The 27810-nt window shown below is 39.2% G+C and overlaps 1 protein-coding gene across 2 annotated transcripts in view; it reads right to left on the minus strand.

Annotated features, from left to right (window-relative positions):
* Positions 1–270: 270 nt before the first annotated feature.
* Positions 271–27810, minus strand: part of GTF2F2 (general transcription factor IIF subunit 2) — a 135972-nt gene continuing 108432 nt past the window's right edge. The window contains exons 6-8 of one of the 2 annotated variants that reach the window (XM_006053388.3): positions 22777–22876; positions 13632–13775; positions 271–614 (exon numbers count right to left, since the gene is read on the minus strand). In XM_006053388.3, the coding sequence (XP_006053450.1) occupies positions 495–614; positions 13632–13775; positions 22777–22876 (364 nt within the window). In that variant the 3' untranslated portion in view covers positions 271–494. Of the gene's footprint in view, positions 7259–13631; positions 13776–22776; positions 22877–27810 lie in introns of both variants that reach the window. The other variant, XM_044926827.2, reaches the window with a different exon arrangement.

Below are 27810 nucleotides of genomic sequence, written 5' to 3' on the forward strand. Positions count from 1 at the left end.
ATATGTGCAAATATGAAACACAACCACCTGTTTGAAAAAAAAAAAGACAGCCTTGCTCTTTGACAATTTCAGAATAAGGAACTTTTCTTTAGTTTCTTTTCAGAGTTTCTGTAGTCGCCTACTTTTTTTTCCTGCTGTGCCAGTCACTTTGGATCTATATCACTTCAACTCTTCACGCAAAGACAGGGAGTCCTCATTTAGAAAACATTTCCTAATTTTACATTTTAAAGTTAATATTTAAAAAGAAAAACCTTTCAACTCCCCACCCCATCATGAATAATCTGGTTTAATACAAGTATATAAATAAAGGTGTTCTTTTGCCTCAAAAATCATTAAAGCAACTTTACAAGAATTATTGTTTAAAAAATTTACCTAGAGAAATTAAAGTACCAGTCATTTCCCCCCTATAATAGATAGTGCTCAAGGATTCACGTATCAAGGCTGTCTTCTCAGTTTATCATCCTTTAGTTCTGTTGGGCGGGCTTCGCATCTTCTTAATCACTTTTTTCTTCTACTTGATAATGTCTATATTCTGGCTTCAGTTCCCATGTGTTTTTGTGGATCCCTTTTACATTTTGAACACCAATTTCCTTTAAGATGTCCTTCAGGTACGACTGAAAAACAGAACCAAAATAACCTTGACAGATGAGATAAAGAAGGCAGGAAACAAAATATAAAATAAAATGATACACCAAATTACATTTACAAGTAACAAAAATTATGATTCTGAAAGCCCCATTAGATTTCTCTGTAATGAATTTCAATAAACTGCCTTTTTGATTATCTGCATACAATACATGATATCTGCACTAAATATGATTATTTGGATTAAAGGGCTTGGAAGTCCTGAATGCCAGCAGCCCTTGAGAGCTAAAAAGAAAAAAAAAAAAGAAGGAAAGAGAGTCTAGAAGGAAATACATTTGCTTGTACTTAATTTATACAGTATACCAAGTGTAATGAGCTCCCGAGTTCCATGGTATCACTGAGTTCACAGTCAGACAGGGTTATTCTTGGATAGGAAACAGTCATTTTAGAAGCAGGAGCATATGTTATTTTTCTATGAAGCAAGCACATGACAGGCACCCAGAATTCTCAGTTCTAAGGTGAGTTCTCAAATTTGCTATTGGGCCATTTGCTTTTCTTGTGTAATAAGATAAGTCATTATGTATGTTTAATATTGTTTGTATCACGTGGCCAAGGTTGCCTAGAGAGAGGAAGGGAGAACAAGATATGTTAAAAACCCTGAGGGCTGCAGTTTTCTTGGGCTTGGGTCCACCAAAGGATAGAGGTGAGAAATGATGGAGGTCAGAACTTTTGAATCATGGTATTTCAGGCACCTGAAAATTCAGGTATTACCCAAATGATCACTGCTGCTGCTAAGTCGCTTCAGTCGTGTCCGACTCTGTGCGACCCCACAGACGGCAGCTCACCAGGCTCCCCAATCCCTGGGATTCTCCAGGCAAGAACACTGGAGTGGGTTGCCATCTCCTTCTCCAATGATCACTAGAGGCATGGGAATGATGGCTATGAAAAAGGTAGTATCAAACCCCACCTATGCTTGCCAACACCCAAGGTGAAAAAACATTTCACTATAAACCAATACAAATTACAGTACTTCCTTCTTGGGGGAGGGAGAAAAGTTAAACATTTAAAACAGATCCCACCCGCCCCCCTACACAACCAATGAGCCAAACAAGAATTTTTGTGTGTATGCTTCATAGAACAAGTTACAGGTACATTACAGTGACTCATCCCATTGATGGAAGATGTAATAGGATGTAAATTTTGTAATTTATGGAAATGAGGCACTAATTTTAAAAAATGGCTGAAAACGGCTTGATAATGTTGAAGGCGGTGCCTTTCTCAAGTGTGATGCTAGACTACCTGCATCAGAACTTCATGGGGGCCTGTGAACTAAACGCTGCTGTAGGTTGAGTCCATTAAATCTCTGGCGCCAGGCTTGGGAAACTGCATTTCACAAGCCCCCTGGAGCCTGACTGAACTAAAGTCCAGAGCAAGTGCTCAAAAGCTTCTTCTGGCTCTAATGCTCTGGGATCTTGGGGTCCTTGAGTGTTATTTAGTTTTCTGAGCCTCACGGTTGCTAGAGAGTGTGTGTTAACCGACACCATCGAACACCACCTTACACTGACGGGTGCACTGGTCTACAGTTTCAACTTTTATTTAGGGGTCCCTGGTTAGCACTGGAACCACATACAGGTCTCTCAAGCGGCCCGGATGGCTCAGCTCTCACTTGAGCAGCTTCCCCACCCCAGCAGGTGGCAGCAATGAATCGGTGGAGGCCCGGGTTTCCCCAGGAGGAGGCCCGCCTGCCTGCCTGCCTCCCACGCCTTCTGTAGCTGGCTCCAATGAGGGACCCGTGTAAATGAGTCAGCGAGTTACTGAAGTAGGCTTCCGGCAACCAGGTAATATGCACGCCTGCCATCTGCTACTTCAGATTGCATAGAAAACATGGGACACTGTTCATAAACGACTTTCTAGTTAAACAGGATTCATAAATGGAAAATGACGGGATGGGCTTCGGTTTTCAGTTTGGGTGCCATGAATGATTTCTTTGTAAAATTTGAAAGAACGGTTTATTGTGCGAATGGCTAGACCCTGGGTGCAAACAAGCATACAACTGGGGACACAGTGAGGCTCAAAAATGAAGAGAGCAGTGCCAGGAGCACTGTGGCTGCCAGACAGACAGTCTTCTCCTCAAGCCTACCATGCCCGTGTACATAACCCGGGCACAGAAGATGAAAAGCCTAGAGAGGGCTAAACACAAAATACTGAGTGTCTTAAGTGTACAAAGTCAGTTGCCTTCACTCTCATTTTATTGCATTAGTATAATAAAGTTAAGGAGTATTTTTTTTTTTAATATAAAGATGTCACTTTTTTTTTTTTTTCAACAAGAATGCCAAGACATAGTCAGGGGTCCATTAATTTGTCAGTTAACAAGATGCGATTAGGGTCATGGTACAGAATTCTTTTCTGGGGTGGGAGAAGGGGCAAACTTCGGAAGTTTGACAATGTTCCAAATCCCAAACCTAAGACCACTCTACTAGAACCAGTTGAATTAACTTGGCACAAAGCATTAGCAGAGAAAGTAGTAGTGACAATAGAGAAAAACAAGGTCAGAAAATCCTAGAAGGAAGGACACAAGTAAAGAACAGTGAGATTATGTCATTTCTTTGTTTAAAATTTTCTCTGACTTCCCCTTTGGCCTCCAGGTTAAATTCCAAACTCTCCTGCAGGCATCCACCCAGGTCTGTCTTTTCCCTTTGGCCTCATCCTCTAGTACCTCCTGGCCGGGCACTGGCCATTTCTGTGCCTGCACGCTCTTGTTCCCCGCCCTTTGCTTTCCCTGTAAGGCTTATCCTCTTCCTTCAGATCAGAACTCCTCACCCTTTTAGACTTGGTGCAAATGTCACTTTCTTGGAGGAAACTTCCCCAATGGTCCCACCTCTCAGATCTACACTTCATGTGGTGTGAACTTCCAGCGAGAGCCCTCACAGCATCAGAGCTCTCTGTGTGCACGCCTGTCTCTCCCATCAAACCCCGTGCGGCCACCGCAGGGCCTGACTGCACGTCAGAGGCACGGGGCACACGAATGCTGAATGAATCGGGTATGCTTCAGAGTTGAGAGAGGGATGAGGAGGGTTTAGCTCTTGCAGCGGGGTGGTGGTTGTTGGGGGAGATCACTTAGAAGGCCCAAGGGAATAAACTCTGCTAGCTCTGTTGTCCTTTCTCGTCTCACTACCACATAGAGCAATGACCCTGTTTGAGAAATAAAAATTGGTAAAACTGTATTACCTGAATCTGAATTTACTACTAACATTTGTATTGTGGTGCTAAAACATTATTGAGACAAAGCTAACTGGGGTGGAAATATTTAAAGGTTTTAGCAGGACAGAAGATCAATTGGTAATTGGACTTGCCTTTTAAAAAAATGTGCATCTTCACACTTAGATTTATCTGAGCACCAGGCTGAGTGGCATACAGTCTGTTTTCATTCTCAGAGTTCACAGCTTAAGGTCCGGGTGTGTACGGGGGAAGCAAGGGCATGTAAGCAGGCAACCATAAAGTAAAACAGAAGCTCAGGAACAAGGACACATATGTAGGACATCATGGGAGCACTGGAGAGGGACTGGAGCCAAGATGCTAGGTTCTTTGAGGAGGGATATTTGATCATTTGAACTAAACGGCAATTCTGTGTGGAGACCAAGGGGGACTAGTTCTCCTCTTAGCATTAAATAGCCCTAAACACTGATTCTGCAATTTAATCTTTTGCCTAACCACTTGTATTTTAAACAAAGGAGTCTAGAACTGAGAAGATCACCTTTATGTCACATAGGACTGGAAAGATTTCTCATTACCCACTATGGGCAGTTTGGCGGAACAAGAGCTGAAATAATAAACTGGCTCAAGTCCAGCAAATCTTCATCAAAGAGAATGTGTGGGGGCGTATTTACTGCAAGTCTGAATGCAGAGAAAAAAGGGAGAGAACATTACAGCCTCCTTGCAAGGGAAGGCAAGGCACATTCTGGAGCCCAGAAGTCTACTGAGGAGGATGTGCTATGCATTTGTGGATCAAGACGAAACTGTGGTGGCCAAAAGGCTGGAAATTCACACATCAAATTCCTGATTTCTCCCCCAAGATCAAGACAAGCCTAGTCACAAGGCACACACCTAGTCACGGTAGCCTATTTTAGCTTCTCTTCTTCACTCTCCTTATCACCTTCCACCCCTGCCATTTTTCATATCATCTTTTCCTCTACTGCAAATGGAGGATTTATCTGTTTCATCTCATTATAAAGTTTAGTGTTAAGCATTACCACAGATAATAATGAATTAATTATACCTAATTCCTAAAAGTTGATTTAAAAAAAAAAAATCTTTGACAGAAAGCTGATCACCAAATAATAATGCTTTTAGGTAAGATAAAAATACTACCTTACTAGACTTCTCGTCACAAAACAGTCCCCAAAGGCTGGAGTGAATGTGTATTACATAAATCTACACCAAAAGATGGCACTGGTTAACAGTCACCAAAGGGAAACTGCTTATACGCTTTCTATACACTGACCCAGTGGCAAGGGCATCCATGATCAGTTCTGTGATCATTTCAAAGTATCACTTCATATTTATGTGATTTTGTATGATTGACTGTGACTCCTGTAAGCAACGTTGACAGAACAGAGGACTTACTGATGAAGATGTTAGTGGCTCCAAGGCACAACATTCTTTCATTAAAAAAAAAAATTAAACAAACTACATATTATGCATAAGCTGTGAACAAAGGCAACCTATGTTTTCTCTCTTTTAGAGAAAACCCTGAACGGGGGAGGGAAGACGTTGCTGAGGGCTTCTCTGGAACCCGCGCCACCTCAGCATTTTTCTCCCCCTTTCCTGCTGGTTTCGTCTCTATTTTTATACTAGTCTCTGCCCTGTTTTCCTCTCAGGGTCCCACAGGCTGCATTCCTCCCTTTGTAAAAACTCTAAGGAGTACAGAGATGACGGGTAATGAAATGGTCAAGCCATAAACCCTACCCACCCCACAGCCCTCCCCCCTTAGTCCAAACTCTAAAAAAAGAAATTTATTGCTGCATTAACATCTATATGCTGGTAAATCATCTTACTTTCAGTAACACTTCATCTGTCCAGCGGTGGCAAGTGACTCATATGCTTACATATTTCAGATAAAGTTTACTTCCTTTGGGCCAACTTTGAATTTTAACTATGTTTAAAGACATGCTTTCTAAATTGTATTAGTTTATTTGTATGCTAAACATAACTTAACCTTGGAATACTGCAAAATATTCCAAGGCTTGGATATTATGGCTACCAACTGGGGGAGAAACATACATATATACATATCAGATCAGATCAGATCAGATCAGTCGCTCAGTTGTGTCCGACTCTTTGCGACCCCATGAATCGCAGCACGCCAGACATAGTTAATGTTAAAAACGTTAGTTAGAAAAATACAATCAAAAGATATTCAAAACTAGATAAAGATGAAAAAAATTCCTACTGAAATATAAATATGAATTCTCGCATTTAGAACTACAGAAACAACCTACCAGTGCATTTGGTGTGATGAGTAGTTTAGCTATTTTTATTTTTTAATTGGAGGAAAATTGCTTTACAATGTTGTGTTGGTGACTGACTGACGTGTAGTTTAGATTGTACAAAGAATAAGATGTCAATTGACATAGTCATTATTAGTCCATCTGAAAACAATGCTAGAAATTAAATGGCAAGCAAGAGAGTCTTTAGGTATTTATTTTACCACAGACAATTTTTAGAAAATTAGCTAGATGATGAGGCATTATTCACCCTTAAAATATACAGAATAAACAGTAAAGTTTTACTCTAATGCAACAGTATATAAAAGCACTTGCTGCCTAAGGATTAAAAAATAATTGATGACAATCGGGCAGTTTACCATGTGACCCAGCAGTTCAACTCTCAAGGGAAATAAAAAATATGTTCACACAATAACTTGTACATAATGTTCATATCAGCCTTATTACAGAAGCCAAAAAGAGGAAACAACTATCTATGGGTGAGTGGATAAACAAATCGCTGTATACTCATATAATGGTATGTATCTGGCAATAAAAAAGAAGAAAATACTGATACGTGATACAACATGGATGAAACTTGAGAAAACATTATCCCTAAATCAAAGAAGTCAGTCATAAGAGGCCACATATCATATGATCCCACTCATATGAAAATGTCCAGACCAGGCAAATCTTTAGAGACCTAGCGGAGATCAGTGGTTTGCTAGGGCTGGGGAGGGGGGTGGGTGCACAGGAGAAATTGTTAACAGGTACAGTTTCTGTGAGGGGTGACTAAAATGTTCTAAAATTGGTTGTGGCAGTGGTTGTACAACTATGTGAATATATGAAAATCCACTGAACTGTAACTTAAAAAAAATACAATTGTACTGAAAACAAGGTTTTAAATTGATGAGGAAAAAAAGACCTCTCTAGCTGACAACAAATTAAGATAACACCAGTTTTTATTACCAAATTACCGTGGGTAAAGTAAAATTTCCAATTAACAGTGGCAAGCTCTTTGGATCAGTCCATACGGACTGGAAAATATGATGGAATTAGAATATCCATCTTGGCACATGCTAGAAGGAACGCTCTCTGTTGCAACGCAGAACTGGAGGTGGCCAGCCAGGCAGGCACCGCAAGGTTTTCTGCCAACAGGTGTAGCCTCTGGGATCAATTCCCCTGCTGAGCTAGAGAGACCAGAAGCTTTAGACACTTATCTAAGCCCAAAGGGTAATGTCTTCTCTTAGGTAGAGACCAACACACAGAAAATGACTTCTTCCCAAAGATAATTCCCACAAGACGGCACGCCTGAAACAAGTCTGGCTTTCCAGTTTGCTTTAGGGACTTGCTTTAGGGATCAAGAAACCAGGAGGAGGCAGCTAATGAGCTTAAACATTTACTTTTTACCTCTTACCTTTATTCATTTTATTTTAAAATCAAATGGGACTGGAAAGGTAGAGAAGGAGATTTTATGGGTAATGACATTTCCAGAATAAATACAAATTGTATGGCCTACTGCTTAATTAAAAACTCTCGATTTTGTATGTAGATAATGCCCAATTTTGCTTACTGGGAGCCTATGTCAGATACTGCTTTTACCTACGTAGTATTTCATATAAAATAATGACTGGTTATACTAACAAATTGACCCCCCAATTTTACCTCATTCAGAATTAGGTAAAAAAATAAAATAAAAAGGCTGAGACAAATCATAGGATAAATTAAAAGAGAAAATGTTACCATTTCATAATAAACTTGGTAGTAAATCTATTAGTTATTAGAACCTTCTCTTCATAAGGAAAGCATTAAAATTTTATAAATGCATTTAAATTTTATCCATTTATATTCAACATAGTTAATAATTTATTTTAATAGGACATTTCATACTCTAAAACTTTTAAGTAAGGCTCAAATTAACAAGATAGCAAATAATTATTTTTTAAAATGAAGTCTCACAAAGGGCTGTCACTAGTTAATATGCTTTGCTGGGCAACTGGTGGTCTTTTTAGTTTTGGTAATACCATTTGAAATTAAAAACTTCCAGTTATAGAAAAAATGAAGAGAGAACTGAAAGGAAATATGTGAATAGAAAGGAAATGATAAAGATTCGGGGGAAAAAAGAGAAAAGGAATCACGTAAAAAAGGAAAAGCCTATGTCAGAACAAGACATATAATAAAAACACTTATTTAGCAGTTCATTTGGGAATGAAGTTTAAACACTGAACTTCAAAAAAAACAGGCTTTTTTTTTTTTTTAATTGGAGGACAATTGCTTTACAATGTTGTGTTGGCTTTTGAGGAAAAAAAAAAAAAGCCCTGTTTTTACTTGGGTCAGGAACTGAATGAGCTAGCATAGAGCTTAGATTCCATTTTCCATGTGTATGGCTTAGACTAATGAGACGATTCTTAATAATACAGAAATTTTCAAAGCAGTCTGAGAGAGAAATTAGCTCCCCACTCCTGTCATTAAAAAGGGGTTCCCATTGTCAGAAAAGCATTTTTTGAGTTTGTCTTTGGATATACACACGTGTCTGAACAGAAGAGGCGATGCAGTAAGACCTGGGCTCAGGCCACTAGGCAACTGCTTCTCTGGGATTATGACTGAACTGTCTCTAAGATTACTTTCACCTTTTAAGATTCTGAGCCAGAGAGGTATGATATATATGTATCATAGTATGTGACACAGATGTCACGAAGAAAAAGAGGAGAACACGTCTGGCTTGAGCAACTCGGGGCATGGTGCTGTTACCGCAGTGGGGCAGTCTGGGGGTCAGGGTTGGAGGGATGTAGAAATCAAGACTTCTGTTTTCAACAGACTAAATCTGAGGTAACAGCAAATGACTATGGCTCAGCAGGTGCTATTTTTGTACCAAGCAGTGTGGTGCAAGGGTGCGAGAGGCAGTGGGCCTGGCCGATGGACGGTCCTACTCTATCCTCTTGGTTCAGGAATGAACATCCGACCCCTGGTGGGGCAATTGCAATTAAGATCCTCCCTGAGCTTGTGCTGGAATAACCAGGCAGACATCCTCCATATGCTTTGAGGCTGCTAGCTGGGACGTGCTGCAGGAGGCCACTTTGTCTACCACTTGGCTAGATCCTGCCCCAGCAGAAAGACAGCACCCAGGAAAGACATAACGATGCGGAGAGAGGGAGGGGTGGGGAGGAACCGGGCTAACTAAATAGTATTAGCAGCTGGATCCAGCCATGTCTAAAGCAAGATGCATTCCTGAACTTCTCAGCTACAGGAGCCAATACACTGTATTTTTACTTAAGCTAGTTTGAGCTCAGTTTTCTTTTCTTGCAGCTGAACAAGTCCCAGCCAACTGACAGGTCTATAAGAACATACGCTTGTAAATAAACTTTTATCTTTTGACAGGAGAAATGCTAATTATATCAAATTCTTTAGCCACTTTTTCCCTTTAAAAAACATTATCTTCTTGCATCTTACTGATGCCAAATTCCACTTATTTCTATTCAGGCTTGTCTGGAAACAAGCTCTGAGGATCAGGTTAACATTACCTTATCGCTGCACTGCTTTATCAAAAGCCTATTTTGAGCAAACGAGCAACGGCCTGTTGAGCATTATTTAGCGCTGGGCAACTTAAGCTTAGGGGTACCAAGCTGCTTCAAAATCAAAGCCATGCAAATCTTTGCCTCATTTTTCTTGTTGATGTGAACTTACTTTATAAAAGCATGCAAATTGTTCAATTATACACTCTGAATTTAAAGGCAAATGGTCCACTGAGTCGACGTGATTGGGGACTGCTGATTTACAAGGGATCATCAATAATTAAAGATAAAGTTACCTGAATCTTGACCTGAAATCAAATGGACGCGGAGCACAAGAAAATGAAGAGGTTCAGTTACAATTAGAGCTGATTTCTGATGACACTTTAAACAGAAATGGATGTTTGAAGAAACCCTGGGCAAGGGGCGCTGTGCTGGGGAACAGGGTGCCTGGGCTCACAGCGGGCTTGGCAGTCTGGGGCTTCAAAGGGAACAATTACATAAAGCTTCAAATGGCTTGAATTCCTGAAGGAAATGCTGCTCTGCTATTATTTTACAGATACAATAAAATATGAAGAAAGACTTGACATAACACATTTAAGGTAAAAGAGCAAAGACTGTCAACAGAGAAATAATAGGCTTCCTCTGATATTTTACTTTAGAGAGGGGGAAAAAAAGTCAAAATTTAAAATTCATGAAAACACTCCTTTAAATGGATGCTGTGTTTCTGACTTTTTTATCAGTTACCAGAGCCTGGCCTTTTAAAATTGGCTTATTTGTCCTTAATGAGTAACTTTAACTCTCTGATTGCTTATGCAAGTCACACACTGGTGAATGAAGGATACAGGCTGGCCCTTAAGGGCAGTTTCTCTAATCAATAATTTCGCTTGCAGGAGTGAAGGTTTTTAGGAAGAAGACTGGAAGGGAAGGAACTGGAGAAACAAGAAAATACTTCAGATGCACTCAGAATGTCAAAAATGACATCCTAAAGGTCAGAAAGCAGATGGTAACTTAAGAATATAGTAGTAGTGCTAATAACAAAGAGGACGTGTTAAAATGAGCACATCATGGTCAGAAATCTGGTATCAAGAGAGACGCTGGGGGCCTCAGAAAACCAGAGCGTGTCATTAAATGCACTGACTAAAGAACTCATCAACACCAAGAAGATCTCTTTTCCTCCCTTTTACACAGGGCTCAAAAATTTGTTTAATAATACTAAGAATAAATATTAGCAAAATACTTTGCTGTTGACAAATGCAACTTTAATAAACATTAAAATTATTACAAGGAACCTATAAACTAGGTATTTTTAAGACAAATTTACAAAGTATAATATTATACACATTTAACTTGAATATATTAGTAAATTTTATATTAAGAATGTCATATATCAAGTAAATTAAATATTAAATTATATAACGTATTAAAGCATTAAATGCATTCAAGTACCTGGGGCTATCTGGCTAAATGGCAGGACTGGGACATGAACTGAGGTCCTGTTACTCCCAGTCTTGTGCTCTTTCCATCAGGAAGTCTCCTTCCTGGATCACTGACTTTAATGCTACGCTGGGTTCCTTCATTCTCCTGGTACTGCTCAGACTAAAATCAAATTAGTAAGGGTGTACTGAAGCCCATTAGTACAGGCCGACTTATGTCCTGTGACCCTTTTAAAAGAGAGAATTACCTACACAGAGGAGAGCTGGGCTCTAGCCACTTTCTAGGTCAACAGGCTTTGCCAGCTCAGTTTGAATGTGAGTGGGAGATGGAGAGGAGATGGAACAGGAGAGGGAGACAATCATAGACGGAGCGCTGGGAGAGGTCACGATGATTATCCAGTCCAGCTCCCTCAGTTTTAGCGACGGACGTGACTTCTCCAGATCCCACCGAGGTAAATGGCAGGACTAGAGCCCAGGTGACCATGTCCCGTCCTCTGCTCTACATGAGAGTAACTGCAGCTCAGTCAGCTTGACTGAGACAGCTCTTTGTACCCCGCTCCTGCCACAGACAACAGGAGGTCTGTCAAAATCCACCCAAGGAAAATATGGTGGTCCTAAAAGGTAAAGGATGTCACCATCTCCTTTTCCTTGTATCACTTCATCTAATATTTATTGGATTGCTACCATAATTGTGTTGTGGAATGTATGAATATTTAGGGATGTGAACAATATACAAACCTGCCTTCAAACACTTAATGCTTTAGAGGCAATTTAGTCCCTAATTAATAAAACTACTATAAAATAATTCAGTTTCTAGATCAGTTCTTCTCAAGCTCTTTGAGGTTCCCAGGCTCTCTGAGAATCTGACATAAACTATAAATCTGCTCCCCAGAAAAATCCACACATTTCTGTACATATTCAGGGGGTTGCTGGGTCTCCTAAAGCCCACCTACTGACCATGAATTAAGAGGTTCTGTTAAGAGTCACTGAGTTCCACCACATAAAAATTATCTGAACAGCCAAGACGGAGAGAAAGCTGGTTATCCTTTTTCTCTGCTGCAAAATGAATAAACTTTAGAAACATTATGTCATTCCATGTTAAGGCAAAGAAAGAGCTTTCCTTAGCACTTATCTGAATGTCCCTCTACAAACATTTACTTTCCCACATCTAACTGTGTGTGTGTTTTATTCTATGAGACTACGTCATTTGCATCCAGAATATCTGGAGTAGCCTTTTCATGTATATATAAAAATACAAAGATAAACTTCATTAAAAGCAGAAGAAATGGAGTTTAACTTATGAATTATTCTATTTCAAATTTTTTAATCTAGCTTGGAATGCTGTTTCTAAGGCTTTGATGCTGAAGGGAGTGAAGTCATTAAGATGAGTTGATAATACTGCCAGCATGAGCACTTTCCTTCTCTTTGGTTAAAGAAAAAGTATTTAGGTCTTTTGGAATTCAAATTTCTTTCTTAATGAAAAAGTGAAAGGATGAAGCCTAACAGTAAAGAAATCTCTACAGAAGTGGGAAACTGCACCATCAATACTGAAGTTTCAGAAATAATTTCCTGAAGCTTTGAATACATAAAAAAAGACAAACCATGGAGCCATTTATGTTAAAATATTTTACAAAACTGGTTATCTTGTTACATATTCTGAGGCAAATAAATGGAGCAGTTAGAATTAACATATTCTTGGGCATCCTGGCAAGGTGGATAAAATGATAAAGGAAACTGGGTAAGAGGACAAAAATAACGGGGTTTCCACCTAATTTTTAAAATCCTATTAAGTAAAATACTGCTATAATTCAATCTGCCACTTTGCTAAGCTTAGGTGTGAGAAAGTTAAATGGAAGGAAATGTGACCCAAAGACTAGAGAAAGGGTTTCGATCCCTTCCTTGTTTCCAGCATTTTAAATGGATTAGAAACACAGATTATTTTCAGATAGGTATTAATACAAACGTCTGGAGAAGTGATTAAAAAATGATTATTTATAGAACAAAAATTTTCTAAAACATCAATTTATTAAAAATTTCCTTGAAAATGGAGACTAGGTCAACCCAAGCATAATCTCAACGAGCACTGTGAGGCTCTACAGCTCAAGTTTGAAAGGACCTAATGTTAGTGCTAGATGATTTAAAAAAAATCCACAGAGAACAGTTTGCAAGACAGGGATAAACACTCACTGTGAGAAAACAGTGACTCTTAAAGTTGAGCTTTTCTAGAGGGAGGGAGAAGAACAAATGAAAGACTAGAAATGCTATAAACAAAGAGACTTCAGGCTTAACGTCAAGAATCAGTCAAAGATCAAAAGGAGGACAAATCTGCCACTTCTTCATATGAACTATTGATACTAAATGTATTTAAAATTAAAACAATGAAGCTGAGATTAAAAAAAGAAACAGAGAGAAAGGAAGAGAGGGGAAGAAAGAAAAGGGGAAGAAAGGAAGGAAGAAAAAAGACCGCAGGCAGACAGCTTTCCCACGCTGGAACAAGGCCTGATGCCAGCATAGGTGCAGGCGAACTTGCTAGTTCACGACGCGCTTCTCTTCAGTAAAGCCGCACTAATGAAGCCTGTTTAAACCTACTTAAAGGATCAGTGTGAGCATATACATACCACAGGCTGTTTTGTGATGTCCACCAAGTCCTTCAGATTATAATACTGATGTTTCTCAAAAGCTGAAAACAGCATGTCCAAAACGTGTTGTTTATCAGCTCGGGCTCGCTTTCCATCTTCTTTCTTTTTCCTTTCATATTCAATCTATGTGAAGAAAGCAAAAATCCCGAAGGCATCAGTTCAATGTGCTCACTCTGAAACACAGGCACTCTTTTCTGTCCTCCACTATTAGATTTTAAATTGCAAGGCAGCAGGTCAAAGAGCGGTGGTTCAGTATCTGTGGCCTTCACTGCTCCTAGGGCTCCTCAGACCTTTAAGGCTCCAGGAAGGTTAGTGCCCACCTGTAAACCATTTTCACTGTTACCTAAAGCTTTATGTAATGTGTCCACTTCCTCCCCCAAAGCCCATCTTCACCAAAATCACATCATGTGGATCACCAAGTCTATTTGCAACTCTTTGTTTTTGATTACCCAAAATACAGTAAAAGAGTTTATCTGCTCTATGCCATTTGGTAGGTAATATCTTTCAAAATGAGAGTTTTTCAGGGCAGGAAGAAGGCTGAGGGGCAGACAGATCAGACAACAGGTTTTCTAGGGAGGAAAAGCTTGGGAAATCTTGATAAAAAGCAAAGAACAAGGGTGGTGACAGGTGGCCTTTTCTCCTCCCAACCCCGTGACCTCCTTGAATTTGCTTCTTCTGTAAAATGAAGTAAGCAATGGCACGAATGGTGTTACCATCCAGACATATGTGCATTTGTAAAAAAGTTAACTCTTTATTGAAAACACGCAATTTGCTTACATTCATGTCCGTTGATTAAGCTTTTCATTTTTTTTTTTATTAACTTTATCTTGATAAAGCCTCATAAACTTGTTAGAGGACAGATATATATATAAACTGTAGGGCTTCCCTGGTGGCTCAGTGGTAAAGAACTTGCTGCCAATGAAGGACATACGAGTTCCATCCCTGGGCCAAGAAGATCCCCTGGAGAAGGAAACGGCACCCCACTCCAGTATTCTCACCTGGAGAATCCCATGGACAGAGGAGCCTGGTGGGCTACAGTCTGTGGGGTCGCAAAACAGGTGGACATGACTTAGCGACTAAACAACAATACAGACTGCAGCAGCAGCCCACCTGGTCAATAAAGCATCAGAAGGCTGGGTAAAAGCTGTCAGAGAACCATCTTTTGTGCATCAACAGAATTACTATGAGAGAGAGAGACTAGCTTCAAAGACGGAGAAATGCATATCAAAACATACAACTAAATTATGTACAAATTCCAGCTTCATATAGTTAAGCTTATTCTCTGTATTTTAACAAGAGAGACGTAAAGAGATAAAATCTAATTTCTATTGATGTTAAGACTAAAAATATACCTTAAATATAATCAGAGACTTTCAAATTAGAGGCAAGAAGTAACTCTGACAACAGTATTGGTCTTTCAATAAATAAAATTAGGAGCTAGACAAGGAGAAAGAGCTAAATTGAAGGTCTTAATTTTTGCGATATGTATACCTGGAGAGTAAAACTTGAAATCCATTCAGCTCCTCAATAGATTAAGCATGGATTAGATGCTTGGTATTGCACTAAAACTGAAGAAAATAGCAGCCCACTCCAGTATTCTTGCCTGGGAAACGCCATGGACAGAGGAGCCTGATGGGCTACAGTTCATGGGGGTCACAAAAGAGTTGGACACGGCTTAGCGACTAAACAACAACAACTGCACTAAAATATGGGAGTAAATACGATACTCTCTTTCAAAAGGTATCCCTTTCTTAAGGCTCGTGTATTAAAATGTATACAGAGGGCCTTAAGTATTTTAAATGTAGTAATGTAGTAAAAGAGACCAGAGTTACCTAGGACAACTCATGACGTTGGGAAAAAAGTGTAAATGCAGGGCACAGACTGTACTGTTGGGGAGGAATGAACCCCAGCCCAGTATCGTGAAAAAAAAAATGCACTTATGGTCAAAGGCAGAAGCACAGATTCTGCCCCGATTCCGTGAGAAAGGAGGCTGCAGAGCTATAGCCAAGACCAAAAGAGATGGACTTGGGGGCCACTCGAGACAGAATTTTCTTTCTCTCGGGTTAAAAGGAGGAGAGAACTAAGACAGTGGCTGTATGATGGAGAAAGAAAGCATGACAGACCAAGACAAAGCCCACACATCTACAAAAGGAGGCTCTTTGGATTAAAAAGAGGAACGACATCATGGAATACCTTAAAGCGATTCACGTTTAAGCCTTGCTTTGCTGACCAATGTCTAAACTATGTCATATTTTCCCCCATTTATAACTGTACTCAGTTTGCATCCTGAAATTCCCTTCCATAGCTGCACTGTGCTTGAAAGGGTTTGCTCTGCCCACTGTGATGGATAGTGTAGAAAGCAGGGCCAGAGGAAAGAGTATAAAAGTATGGACCACAGGAAGAAGATACGATAACCCTTTACTCCGACCAAGTGGAAGATAAGAAACTTAACTTGGCATCTACAAAATAGAGGGAGGTAGAATCAGACAAAGGAAGAGTGGAGAAAGCCTATTTCCTTCTTAAAGGCCTGAGTGGGGTGTGGGATTTCATTCGGTGAAAGGTCACTGTGAAGAAGGAATTCAAAGGGCCTGGACTCCATCTTAGGCCTGTTCATGCTGATCATGCTCAGCCACCTTTCCAATGGACTCTGAACTCTGTTTAGTGCCTATGAAAACAACAACAGAAGGATAAGACCCCCTCCAGATAGAGGGAACCTTGAAGATCGTATCTAGGTTACTCATCGCCTAAGAGAAAACATATACTAATCACCCCTTCCTCCAGAGAGGCCATAAATTTTTCTGTATCTATCGGAGTATAACTTCGGGTTTACTGATTATTGGCTAATTGACTGTTTGAGCACATGAGCACATAGCATGTGAATGATGGGGTTATTGGGATTGTATTTTCCTGGGTTTATGTAAGTCTCAAGGAATTTGGAGTGGTGGGTTCAGACACGTACACATGGGGTATAAAAGATTTTCACAAACGCTGGTCGGGGTCCTTGGCTAAGAGGAGACTGCCGTGGGCCTGCCGGTGTAATAAACTGCACTCCACTATCTGCACTGTCCTTCTGAGTGAGTTTGTTTCCCGGAACGCGTGGCTACAACAACTGATCCTCAAGAAAAACCAGACAGACAGGTGGGAGCCCAGCAACAGGCTAGTGCTCTGCTTCCGTGTTCTCGTATGGAGCCGCAGTTGTACAACATTCTGTCTTCTCTTCCATCCCAGCTTTAACTTATGCTGAAAGAAGATGGAAAACTTAAATTCAGGAAACAGGAAACTGAAGTTAGGGCATATTCAGCGTCCACTCTTAGCCCTCTCTTCCTCATGTAAAATGACTTGAGCAGCTAGGAAGATGAACAGGAAAAATGTTTTCAAGTAACAAAACATGCTGGTAAAGCAAGATAGGACTTCCCTGGTGGCTCAGATGGTAAAGTGTCTGCCTGCAATGAGGGAGACCTGGGTTCGATCCCTGGGTCAGGACGATCCCTGGAGAAGGAAATGGCAGCCCACTCCAGTACTCTTGCCTGGAAAAATCCCATGGATGGAGGAGCCTGGTAGGCTACCATGCATGGGGTCGCAAAGAGTCGAACACGACTGAGCGACTCTACTAGCAAAGCAAGACAGTCCTCTTTAGAGAGGGCATACAGTCCAGTAGGCAGTGGAGAGAAAAACTTAAGTGTTTGTTATCAAGTTGTCCCAACCCTAAAAGCCATAGGTCAGACCCAAAAGGACTAAAGATAAGAACTGAGAATAAATTAGAAACTTCAAAATCAATACCAAAGGTATTGATTAAGAGTCAGATTAGGTTGTGATTTGTAATGTTAATGAGCAGTGAGAAAAGTACCAATTCTACACAGAAAATTTTCTTTTTAAATCTTGGTTTACATGTTTCAATCTCAAAAACACTGCATTTAACATTGGTGCTCTCCTCCTTTAAAATGGGGAGAAAACAGACAAGACCTGTATGCTTATCTTTCTGCGTTAACCACGCCTATCAATGGCTCAATAAAATTTTTGTAGTACTACATTATTTAAATCTTTTTTTTTAATGATGTTCAAGAGAGATCCATCACCCCAATTCTGCTCTGTGGTATCAGGTGGTTCCAAAGTACATATAATTATAAAAAGGGACTAAAATGATCCCATGATCATTAAATTATTAGCAACAAATTATACTCATGCCAAAACTAAGATCCCTGAGGTTACTTCTCTTTTTTAAGCTCATCAGTGTACAAATGGCAGTCTTAATATTTTACTTATAACTCTGTACTAAAAATTAATTTCACAAATAAACAACACATGATATGCACCAGTCTAGGAAAAGACTACTGTTTCGAGATAATGCTATTTCTTCTCCTTTTGGCTCTTTTTCCTTTGGGCATTGTGTTTCACACTGGCACCATCAGGAAACGACACTCAAAGCAATCAGATTCCTAACTTGTTCACAGCCACCACAAAATACTACTAGGCTAGTTATTAGACTAGAAACAGCTTTTGTATTATATGAATTTTAATTCCTGATATCTGCCCCCAGTGACCATAAACTAAGGCGTCATCAGCTGCACAGAAATGTCAATTCAGAAAGAACTTTCATCTCCAGGTACAAATTTTTATAATCCCCAAATTCCATCATATACAATTTTACTTTCAAAATAAAAAACAAATTATTCAAGAATGAACTGCAACCAAATGTTGAACACCCATTGTGGATGTGGTATAGGGCTGTTCAACTATCATTACTGAGACAATAATCCCTGACTAAAATTATAAATGCCACCCACTTCCAATTAAAATATTATAATACAGATGTCTGTAAATTTCTAGATTGTTGTTTGCAGAAATACTTTGATTGCTTTGTCAAGACAGTCTTTGTGGAGGTTTTTAACTTTTAAAGTGAGCGTGACAGGCTTGAATATCATGGTTTGCATTTTAAATCCTTATGAAAGATTCCCCCACCCCCTATGCTTCTATTTCTGCCTAATGTGTTGTTATCTCTTGGGAGGAAATTAATTCTTTAGGGTTGATCAGTCTTTGGTGTGCAAATTCAAATGGACAAAGCATGCAGCATTTTTTTTTTAAACCATGTAGTATTCGTATACTATACTATATAGTACAGTAGGCAAATATTTCTGAAAGGCCTTTAGATTCAGTCTTGCAGGCATCCACTTTAATCAACAAAATTCCAAATTTATATATATATTTATATATATATATAAATACTTAAAAACCAAAAAAAAAAAAAAAGCCAAGCCAAAAAAACACCCCCAACAACCTCAGTTCTGAAGATTAAGACAACACAACTGGCTGTTCCACAGAATGAAACAGAGTATGCACTATAATCAATTTTCTTTTTAGTTCCTGGGGGTTTACTTCAAGATTTTATGTAATAGTTCTGCTCCCTCCAACACTAATTTTCTAGTTCAGTTTCTTCTAATGTTCTATCACTTTCAGACCAAGAGCTCTTGCCAGGGTGGGGAGAAAAGGCAAAGAGAAGTCTTCTTTTCAAGCTGGGGGCAGGGGGGTGGGGCGGGGAGTTGATGGTAATAGAGACAAGAAGATACTAATTCTTTCTAAAAAGCCTTAGATTTAGTGGAAAGAGACTTCCTGGTCTCCCTTCTAGGTATCATTTTTGCTCCCCATGCCACAGGAGATGGCAGACATGCCACAAGAGACAAGCAGATTTCCTGTCTCTTTGGATCAGTGGCTGAATGCCAGAACTACCTAGGTAAAAAATTTAAAGATAGCTGGCCTCCACATTAGATCAATGAAACCAATCTTTGAAGGTATTTTTCTTTTTTAAAAGCGTCCCAGGTGATTTTAGTCTATAGCCAGCACTGAGACCACTGCCTAAACAGAGGGCACAGTTTCTTACGAGAAAAGGGATTCCTGATGAGGAAGGTCCTATGACTGGAGACTACATAAAAGAATGCTATGACATTCACACAGGCGGGATAATGATGTCTACAAAGTCAACCAGAACACAGAACATACACAGGCGCCCTTACCTGCAGTCAGGGATGGAGGCAGTTGAATGGAATCTTATACATCAGTGACTCTATATTTGGATTATATGACTCTATCAGTAAAAAACCTTTTTCCCCGGCCACGTGCCTTGTGGGCTCTTAGTTCCCTGACCACAAAAACAAAAGCTTTATACTCTTATTATAGTTAGCATTTTATTATAATGCTGTCTATGCTTTTAAGAGCTATGCAGGCGCCTCCACCAATTTCCGATACACTCTCATGGAGTGGGGGGGTGGCGGAAATCACTAAACATTCAAGCAGTGTAACATGGTAGCTTACAGTCAATCTTTGTTAATTACAGATTATATGACTCATCACTATAATTACATTAATATTAATGACTCATTAACGCTATGACAACGTTAACAAAGGTTGATACCATGAACCGAAATGTCACTTGACGTTAAAGAGTCTCTTTAAAAGGCATGTGACAGCTTTATATCCTAACAAGTGGTTCAGAATACAATGTATTTGTACTTATTTTAGTACTAAAAAGAGAGCAATGAAAAGCACTCCAAAAATATGACACTTGGAATCTATCCTTCTATACCTGCCAGGTAGATATAGTGCCAACATCACTCTGAACATGAATTAGAGGTCAGAGCTTTGATACACGCCAAAGTGCCAGCTCTGACCTAAGAGAGACTTTCCTTTTGCCTCAGAAAGGATGGTATGTAGCAGTATAACAAGAGTGACCCTTGTAATGGAACTAAAGGAAAAAACAATTGTAATTTAAAAATGTGGACTCACTAGGTCAAAGGAAATACAGATTATACCCAAACAGGGTCTGAAAGGGCATGACCAGAGAAACTGAAAAAAATGGTAGCTCCTTGAAGACAGAAACTTTATTTGGTTCACCAAGAGTAGGTATCTCAGGCATAAAATTGGCATTAAAAAAAAAAAAACCAAAAACATTTTTTTGTTCAGAGGAGACAAATCTTATGTAACTGTGGTAGGCCACTGTCATGGCTAAGTACCAACACTTTTTCCTAGCTTCCCCCCTTTCCCATCGCAACAGAAAAACTTTACACTGTAAAACTTCCACTGTAACAATTCAGACAGTAGGTACTCACTGTGACAGTTCCAACAATTCAAAAAGACTGACAATTCCAAGAATTCAAAAAGATTTCATTAAAGAGAAAATCAGGATAAAATCACCCTAGCACCTAGCACTAAAAAATAACAATTGTTAAAGTACTGAACTAATCCTTATTTTTGGACATTTGTTTCTAGTCTTTTCCTATTATAAACAATAGAGAGAAACAGTGTAGCAATTTTAAAAATTTGGATGTCTTTAGAAGGGGCACAGGCACTTCAGTTCATCATAGTCTCTACCATTTACCTTCTTAAATTTCAGCATCCTACCCAAGAAGATGCCTGCTTGGCCCTGGAGGCATTTACATTTGCTACCTGTCTTTATAAAATAACCGTAAGATATTCAAATATCATAAAGTAGTGGTTGGGCAGATACTAACCTGCATCATTTGATAAGCTTGTAACTTAAAGGCCAAACTTAAAAAAGAGTATTTATTTCTTCCTAAATTCAGTATCAAGGGGAAATCTTAAGCAACAAAGTAGGACACAAAGGTATCAACTCTCAACTACTACTTAACTTGGACTTCCTTTTATTTTCAGAAAATCTTCACTTTCTCCTTACACTGCAGGTACTTCAAGACCCAAATCTCTTAGCTCTTTAAGCACTGCTAAGGATCTACAGCAACACAGGTTTCTTAAGAGTAAGGTTCCTACTCACAGACATGGAAAACAAACTTATGGTCATCGAAGGGGAAACGGGCAGAGGAGTAAAGTAGGAGTAAGGGATGGACAGATATATACTACTACATATGAAACTGCCTAAAATGAAACACACACACACACACACACACGGGCTCCTCTGGTAGCTCGGAAAGTAAAGAATCTGCCTGTAAGGCAGGAGACCCAGGATCAATCCTTGGGTAGGAAAGATCCCCTGGAGAAGGGAACGGCTACCCACTCTAGTATTCCTGCCTGGAGAATTCCATAGACAGAGGAGCCTGGCGGGCTACAGTCCATGGGGTCACAAAGAGTCAGACATAACTGAGTGACTAACACTATCACTATACATATATACACACACATGTATATACATGCATACATATATATATATAATCACATCACTTTGCTGGATACCAACAACTAACACAATATTGTAAGTTGCCTATACTTCAATTAAGAAAAATAGTAAGGCTCTTAAACCAGTTTCCATGGTTCAACATCTGGACTACTTGATTACTGGCTGTGTGACCTCAAGGAAGCTAACCTCTCTGTGCCCCAGTTTCTTCATCTATAAAATAAGGATCACAGCAATAATTACAACAGTTAGACCTTTGTACTGCCCGGCACAAAGTACATATAAGATGTATACATGTGTGTACTATACATACATACACTGTGTATGTGTACAAATATATACACTATATATTTATAAAGTGTGTGTTAGTCACTCAGTCATGTCTGACTCTTTGCGATCCCATGGACTGTAGCCTTCCAAGTTCCTCTGTCCATGGAATTCTCCAGGCAAGAACACTGGAGTGGGTTGATATTTCCTTTTCCAATATATATAATAAATATAGTACATACAGTATACTTTAATGAAAAAGTTTTTTTTACATACAGGCAGCCCACACTTTACATAGTAGTGTGAGGCTGTAAAAATTCCTAGAAAAGCTGAAACTAGGTAAAGCGATCTTAATAATGGGAAAAATGACCATTGGTTCATGATCCTACTCTCAGTTATAAAGGTAGAGAAAAAAACTCTAAAGCTAATATATTTTTTTTAAGGATACTTAGCTTCAAAACATTAGAAACACTGAAGAAATGTTTTATTTCTCTGAAAAACTTTTCAGGAGTCATTTCAGCAGTGGTTGTCTTCTTCTTATTGTATGACTTTGGCTATAGAGTGAATACCTTTTCTGCGCTCGGCAAACTGTTATCTTGCCCACTAAGCCTGGATACCTCAAGCACCTGACAGCAAGGTGTGACTGCTGCGGTCCTTTCAAAACCTAAGAGTCTATGACATTCAAGACAGACCAGAATGAAGAACGACATGAAGACTTACATTGTATTGATGATTAGCAACAGGTTTGTAATTGGTTGTCACGACTTTGTCCAGCTGCTGTGATAGCCTTACAGGTTTGGAAGATTCTTCTATTTGCAATCTGAAAAACAGAAGGCATTCTCAACAAACTTACTTGTTTATTAGAGTGAAACCTGAACAGGTATTCCGATAATCTTTTTATCAAGACCTAATACTTCACATATAAAGAAGATATATCAGCCTTAATACTTCAAAAACACACTGTATGTGACTATAACATGGAAAGCAGACCACCAGCTAAACACACAAACTATCTCATTTATTTCTACAACTTCCTTCTAAATCTTATACCGTACAGTCAAACCTTAACTTTTAAAGCAAAGAAGCTAATCACCTTTAAATTTGTGGGCAAAAAAAATCTGCATGTAAAAATGAATTATACTAAGTTATATGGTATAAAACTAATCAAGGTATTTATTCAAAACTTCCAATCATTTGACAAAAGTATATAAAAACAGGACACATCAGCACTCAGGCTAGTAGCTGTTTCACTGGACAGTGCAGATAAATGATCCATCTAAACTAAAATACAACTAAAAATAGCGCTTTTGGAAAAAGAACTGTAAAATAAACATATGACACTATGTAGAGCATATTATAAAATATAATACTAGTACATATTCAAATAGCAATCTTAGGAGATTTTGTTTTGGACTAAATATTACCATGGGCTTCCCTGGTGGCTCAGTGATAAAGAATCCACCTGCCAATACAAGAGATTTCATCCTTAAGTGGGCAGATTCCCTGTAGTAGGAAACGGCAACCCACTCAAGTACCTTGCCTGGGAAATACCATGGACAAGAAGAGCCTGGCAGGCTCCAGTTCTTAGGGTTGTAAAGAGTCTGACACGACTTACCAATTAAAGAACAACAAAACATATATTACCATACCCAGTGACTCACATTCAACCATTTACTTCTTATTTTAAAAATTAAATTATTCTGGTATATGAGCACAGTAAATCTAAAAAAAAAAAAAAACAAACAAACGTTTTAAGGCGGGAAAAGGTGTAGCTTTCAAAATGACTACTTTTTCCCAAAGTAACTATTTTTAAAGGACAAAAGGCACCATTGTATCTACAGACTTTTTAACTTAAAACTTAAAGCACTACAGGAAAAATAATTGCCAGCCATGTCTAGCTAAATTATAATCAAAGAGTAAGAATGAAATAAAAATACTCATACAAAAACACAGATCCTCACCAAGAGAACTACTCAAGGATTCATTTCAGCAAGAAGTTAAATGAACCCCAAAGGAACGATGCAATGATCACAGCAAAGAAACTAAGAACCATTTGATACAGACAAAAAAAAAAAAGATACAATTTTAAAGAGAGTGGAACTTCACATGAAAGATGGGAAGAGATCAGAATGAAGGCATTTAAGATTCCCATATATTTTCTAAATTTTCTGGCATCTATCACTTTTAAAATCAGAAAAGTAAGTACACTTTTTTTTATAGGAAAAAGAAATATTGTTTCTGGGAAGGTTAGTTTGAAAGCCATAAAAATGTTGCTCATTTAAAAATAATATATGTTGAACATAATATATTACTTTCTTTTAATGGGACTTTAAAAATAATTTTCATTTAAAATTCCTTCAAAGGAACAACTTGCTATATAAAAGGTAACTTTTTCTTTTTTTTATAACATCATTATTTAATTTGTTGGATGGAGTTTCTGTTCTGTTTCCTTCTGCTTATTTTTAGGTGGTGGTTGTTCAGTAACTAAGTCGTGTCTGACTCTTTGCAGCTCCATGGACTGCAGCACACCAGGCTTCGCTGTCTTTCGCTATCTCCTGGAGTTTGCTCAAACTCATGTCCACTGAGTCAGTGATGCCATTTAACCATCTCATCCTCTGTCACTCCCTTCTCCTCTTGTCCTCAGTCTTTCTCAGCATCAGTGTCTTTTCTAGAAAGTCAACTCTTCACATCAGGTGGCCAAAGTATTGTAGTGTCAGCTTCAGCATCAGTCCTTCCAATGAATATTCAGGGGTGATTTTCTTTAGGACTGACTGGTTTAATCTCCTTGCTGTCCAAAGGACTCTCCAGAGTTTTCTCCAGCACCCCAGTTTGAAAGCATCAATTCTTTGGTACTCAGCTGTCTTCTTGGTCTAACTCTCACATCCGTACATGACTAGTGGAAAAACCACAGCTTTGGCTATACGAACCTCTCTCAGCAAAATGTTATCTCTGCTTTTTAATATGCTGTCTAAGTCTGTCATAGCTTTTCTTCCAAGGAGCAAGCATCTTTTAATTTTGTGGCTGAAATCACCCTCCACAGTGATTTTGGAGCCCAAGAAAATACAGTCAGTGTTTCCACTTTCCCCATCTATTTGCCATAAGAGACGGGACCAGATGTCATGATCTTTGTTTTCTGAAAGCTGAGTTTTAGGCCAGCTTTTTCACTCTCCTCTTTCACCTTCATCAAGAGGCTCTTAGTCCCTCTTCGCTTTCTGACGTAAGGGTGGTGTCACCTGGGTATCTGAAGTTGTTGATATTTCTCCTGGCAATCTTGATTCCAGCTTGAGCTTCATCCAGCCTGGCATTTTGCATGATGTACTCTGTACAGAAGTTACATAAGCAGGGTAACAATATACAGTCTTGATGTACTCCCTTCCCAATTTGGAACCAGTCCTTTGTTCCATGTTTGGTTCTAACTGTTGCTTCTTGTGCTGCATACAGGAGCCTCTAAGGAGGCAGGTAAGGTGGTCCAGTGTTCCCATCTTTTTAAAAAATTTCCACAGTTTGTTGTGACCCACACAGTCAAAGGCTTTACCATGATCAATGAAGCAGAAGTAGATATTTTTTTGGAATTCCCTTGCTTTTTCTATGATCCAGTGGATGTTAGAAATTTTGATCTTTGGTTCCTCTGCCTTTTCTAAATCCAGCTTGTACATCTGGAAGTTCTCAATTCACGTACTGCTGAAGTCTAGTTTGAAGGATCTTGAGCATAATCTTGCTAGCATGTGAAATGAGTGCAACTGTATGGTAATCTGATCATTCTTTGGCACTGCCTTTGAGATTTGATATATAATACCAAATTCCTCAGGAGATATTAGAGATCTACCAACTGCTTTTTTCATTTGAAAGCTGTAAATACTACTGGTTTTGTTTTTAACTGTGATTGCCAAATTGAGTATAGTTATTTCAGTATTAAAATATAAGTATTTTAATTCGTCCAATTATTTACAAATCCATATATATTCTTTAACTATATAAGATCGTAATTTTATGAAGTGTAAAAAAAGTACTCTTAGAAATGTCTTCAGAAATTTACTGTACATGTAACCATAAATTGTATTTACTGTGTTACTTTGTTTTCATGGGCCAAGTAGAGTTTCTATAAACTAGGAAGAAAGCACTAGCTAGAGACCTAGAAGGGAGATATCCACCCAAAGATGGACTTGGGTTTACAATCTTTCAATGGCCTCTTAACTGCTCTTGGGTGATGCACAAGCTTCTTCCCATGACTGCATGTCATTCTGGGATCTAGTCCCTGCTCCCTCTCCAGCTCAATCCACTGTTCTCCCGCACGTGCATCCCCATGGCTGAAGCTGTGCCATGCCCAGACTTTAGAAGAAGCTTCTTACAGGCAGTCATCCAGCAAATCTTTACTGGGTGCCTATTCTTGTTGTTGTTCAGTGGCTCAGTTGTGTCTGACTCTTTGCGACCCCATGGGCTGTGGCATGCCAGGCTTCCCTGTCCTTTACCATCTCCTGGAACTTGCTCAAACTCATGTCCATCAAGTCGGTGATGCCATCCAACCATCTTGTCCTCTGTCTTCCCCTCTCCTTCTGCCTTCAATCTTTCCCAGAATCAGGATATTTCCTGGGTGCCTCTGTCTACCAAGAAAAGACTTGCTTAGTGGAAGACAAACATTAAACAAATGCTTACCTATAACTGGTTATCTGCAGGACTGAAGAGGGACAGGGGGTTGGTATTATGACAACTGTGTGCCGCTACGAAGTAAAGAATAACTCCAAGATGTGCACTTGGTAAGCTGAAGCAGGTCAGCCCATGTTCCTAAGAGGTGAAGCCCAAAAGACTAGGCGGAAACAACTCCTCCAAGCCGAGAAGATGTCTCAAAGTGACTGACAGATAAACGTTTAGAAAGAAATGAATGGTTGCAGACAGGTATAGGAATGTTTACAAAGGATTAGAACTATGTTGCTGCTGCTAAGTCACTTCAATCATGTCCGACTCTGTGCGACCTCATAGACGGCAGCCCACCAGGCTCCTCCTTCCCTGGGATTCTCCAGGCAAGAACACTGGAGTGAGTTGCCATTTCCTTCTCCAATGCATGCATGCATGCTAAGTCACTTCAGTCGTGTCTAACTCTGTGACCCAATGGACAGCAGTCCACCAGGCTCCTCTGACCACAGGATTCTCCAGGCAAGAGTACTGGAGTGGGGTGCCATTGCCTTCTCCGGAACTGAGAACTATGCATGTGTAAATCCTTTGGAGGGGAAAAAAAAAAAACAAGTGGCAGCCTGTTTCTGAATACCTCTCTCTGTATTCTAACCTTAGGCCTATCCCCTTAATGCAATCAGTTCTCAGGGGCCTGGCCTCTCTAAATGGTAATCTAGCTGCTATGCTGCCACTAAATTATCTTTTCTGTTTCAATCACCTCACTCCACAATTTCATCTTATAAGACATTCAAGCAAGGAGGCATGCACTGGCTTCTTCTTTCCACATTAAATGATTGTTCCCATTACTTCACAGCTTGAAAATTCCTTGGGATTTCAGTGTGTTTAGGTTAAGTGCGTTTTTATAAATGGTAGCTTATTTCTTGTCATACTCTTACACTAGAATTTATTTCAGCCACTGTATCCTGATTCAGATTTAGGTGGCATGGTTTCCTTTCAATTCTAATGCAGAAGTTCTAACAGCCAATTTCATCATTCTTAGAGTGTCATGCCATTTTTATCCTCAAAGTATTCAATCCTTTAAATATATACAGGAAAACACTGAATTAACTTTTTTTTGAAAGAGCT

The sequence above is a fragment of the Bubalus bubalis genome, chromosome 13 (assembly GCF_019923935.1).
Source record: "Bubalus bubalis isolate 160015118507 breed Murrah chromosome 13, NDDB_SH_1, whole genome shotgun sequence".
In the NCBI taxonomy this organism is placed as follows: domain Eukaryota; kingdom Metazoa; phylum Chordata; class Mammalia; order Artiodactyla; family Bovidae; genus Bubalus; species Bubalus bubalis.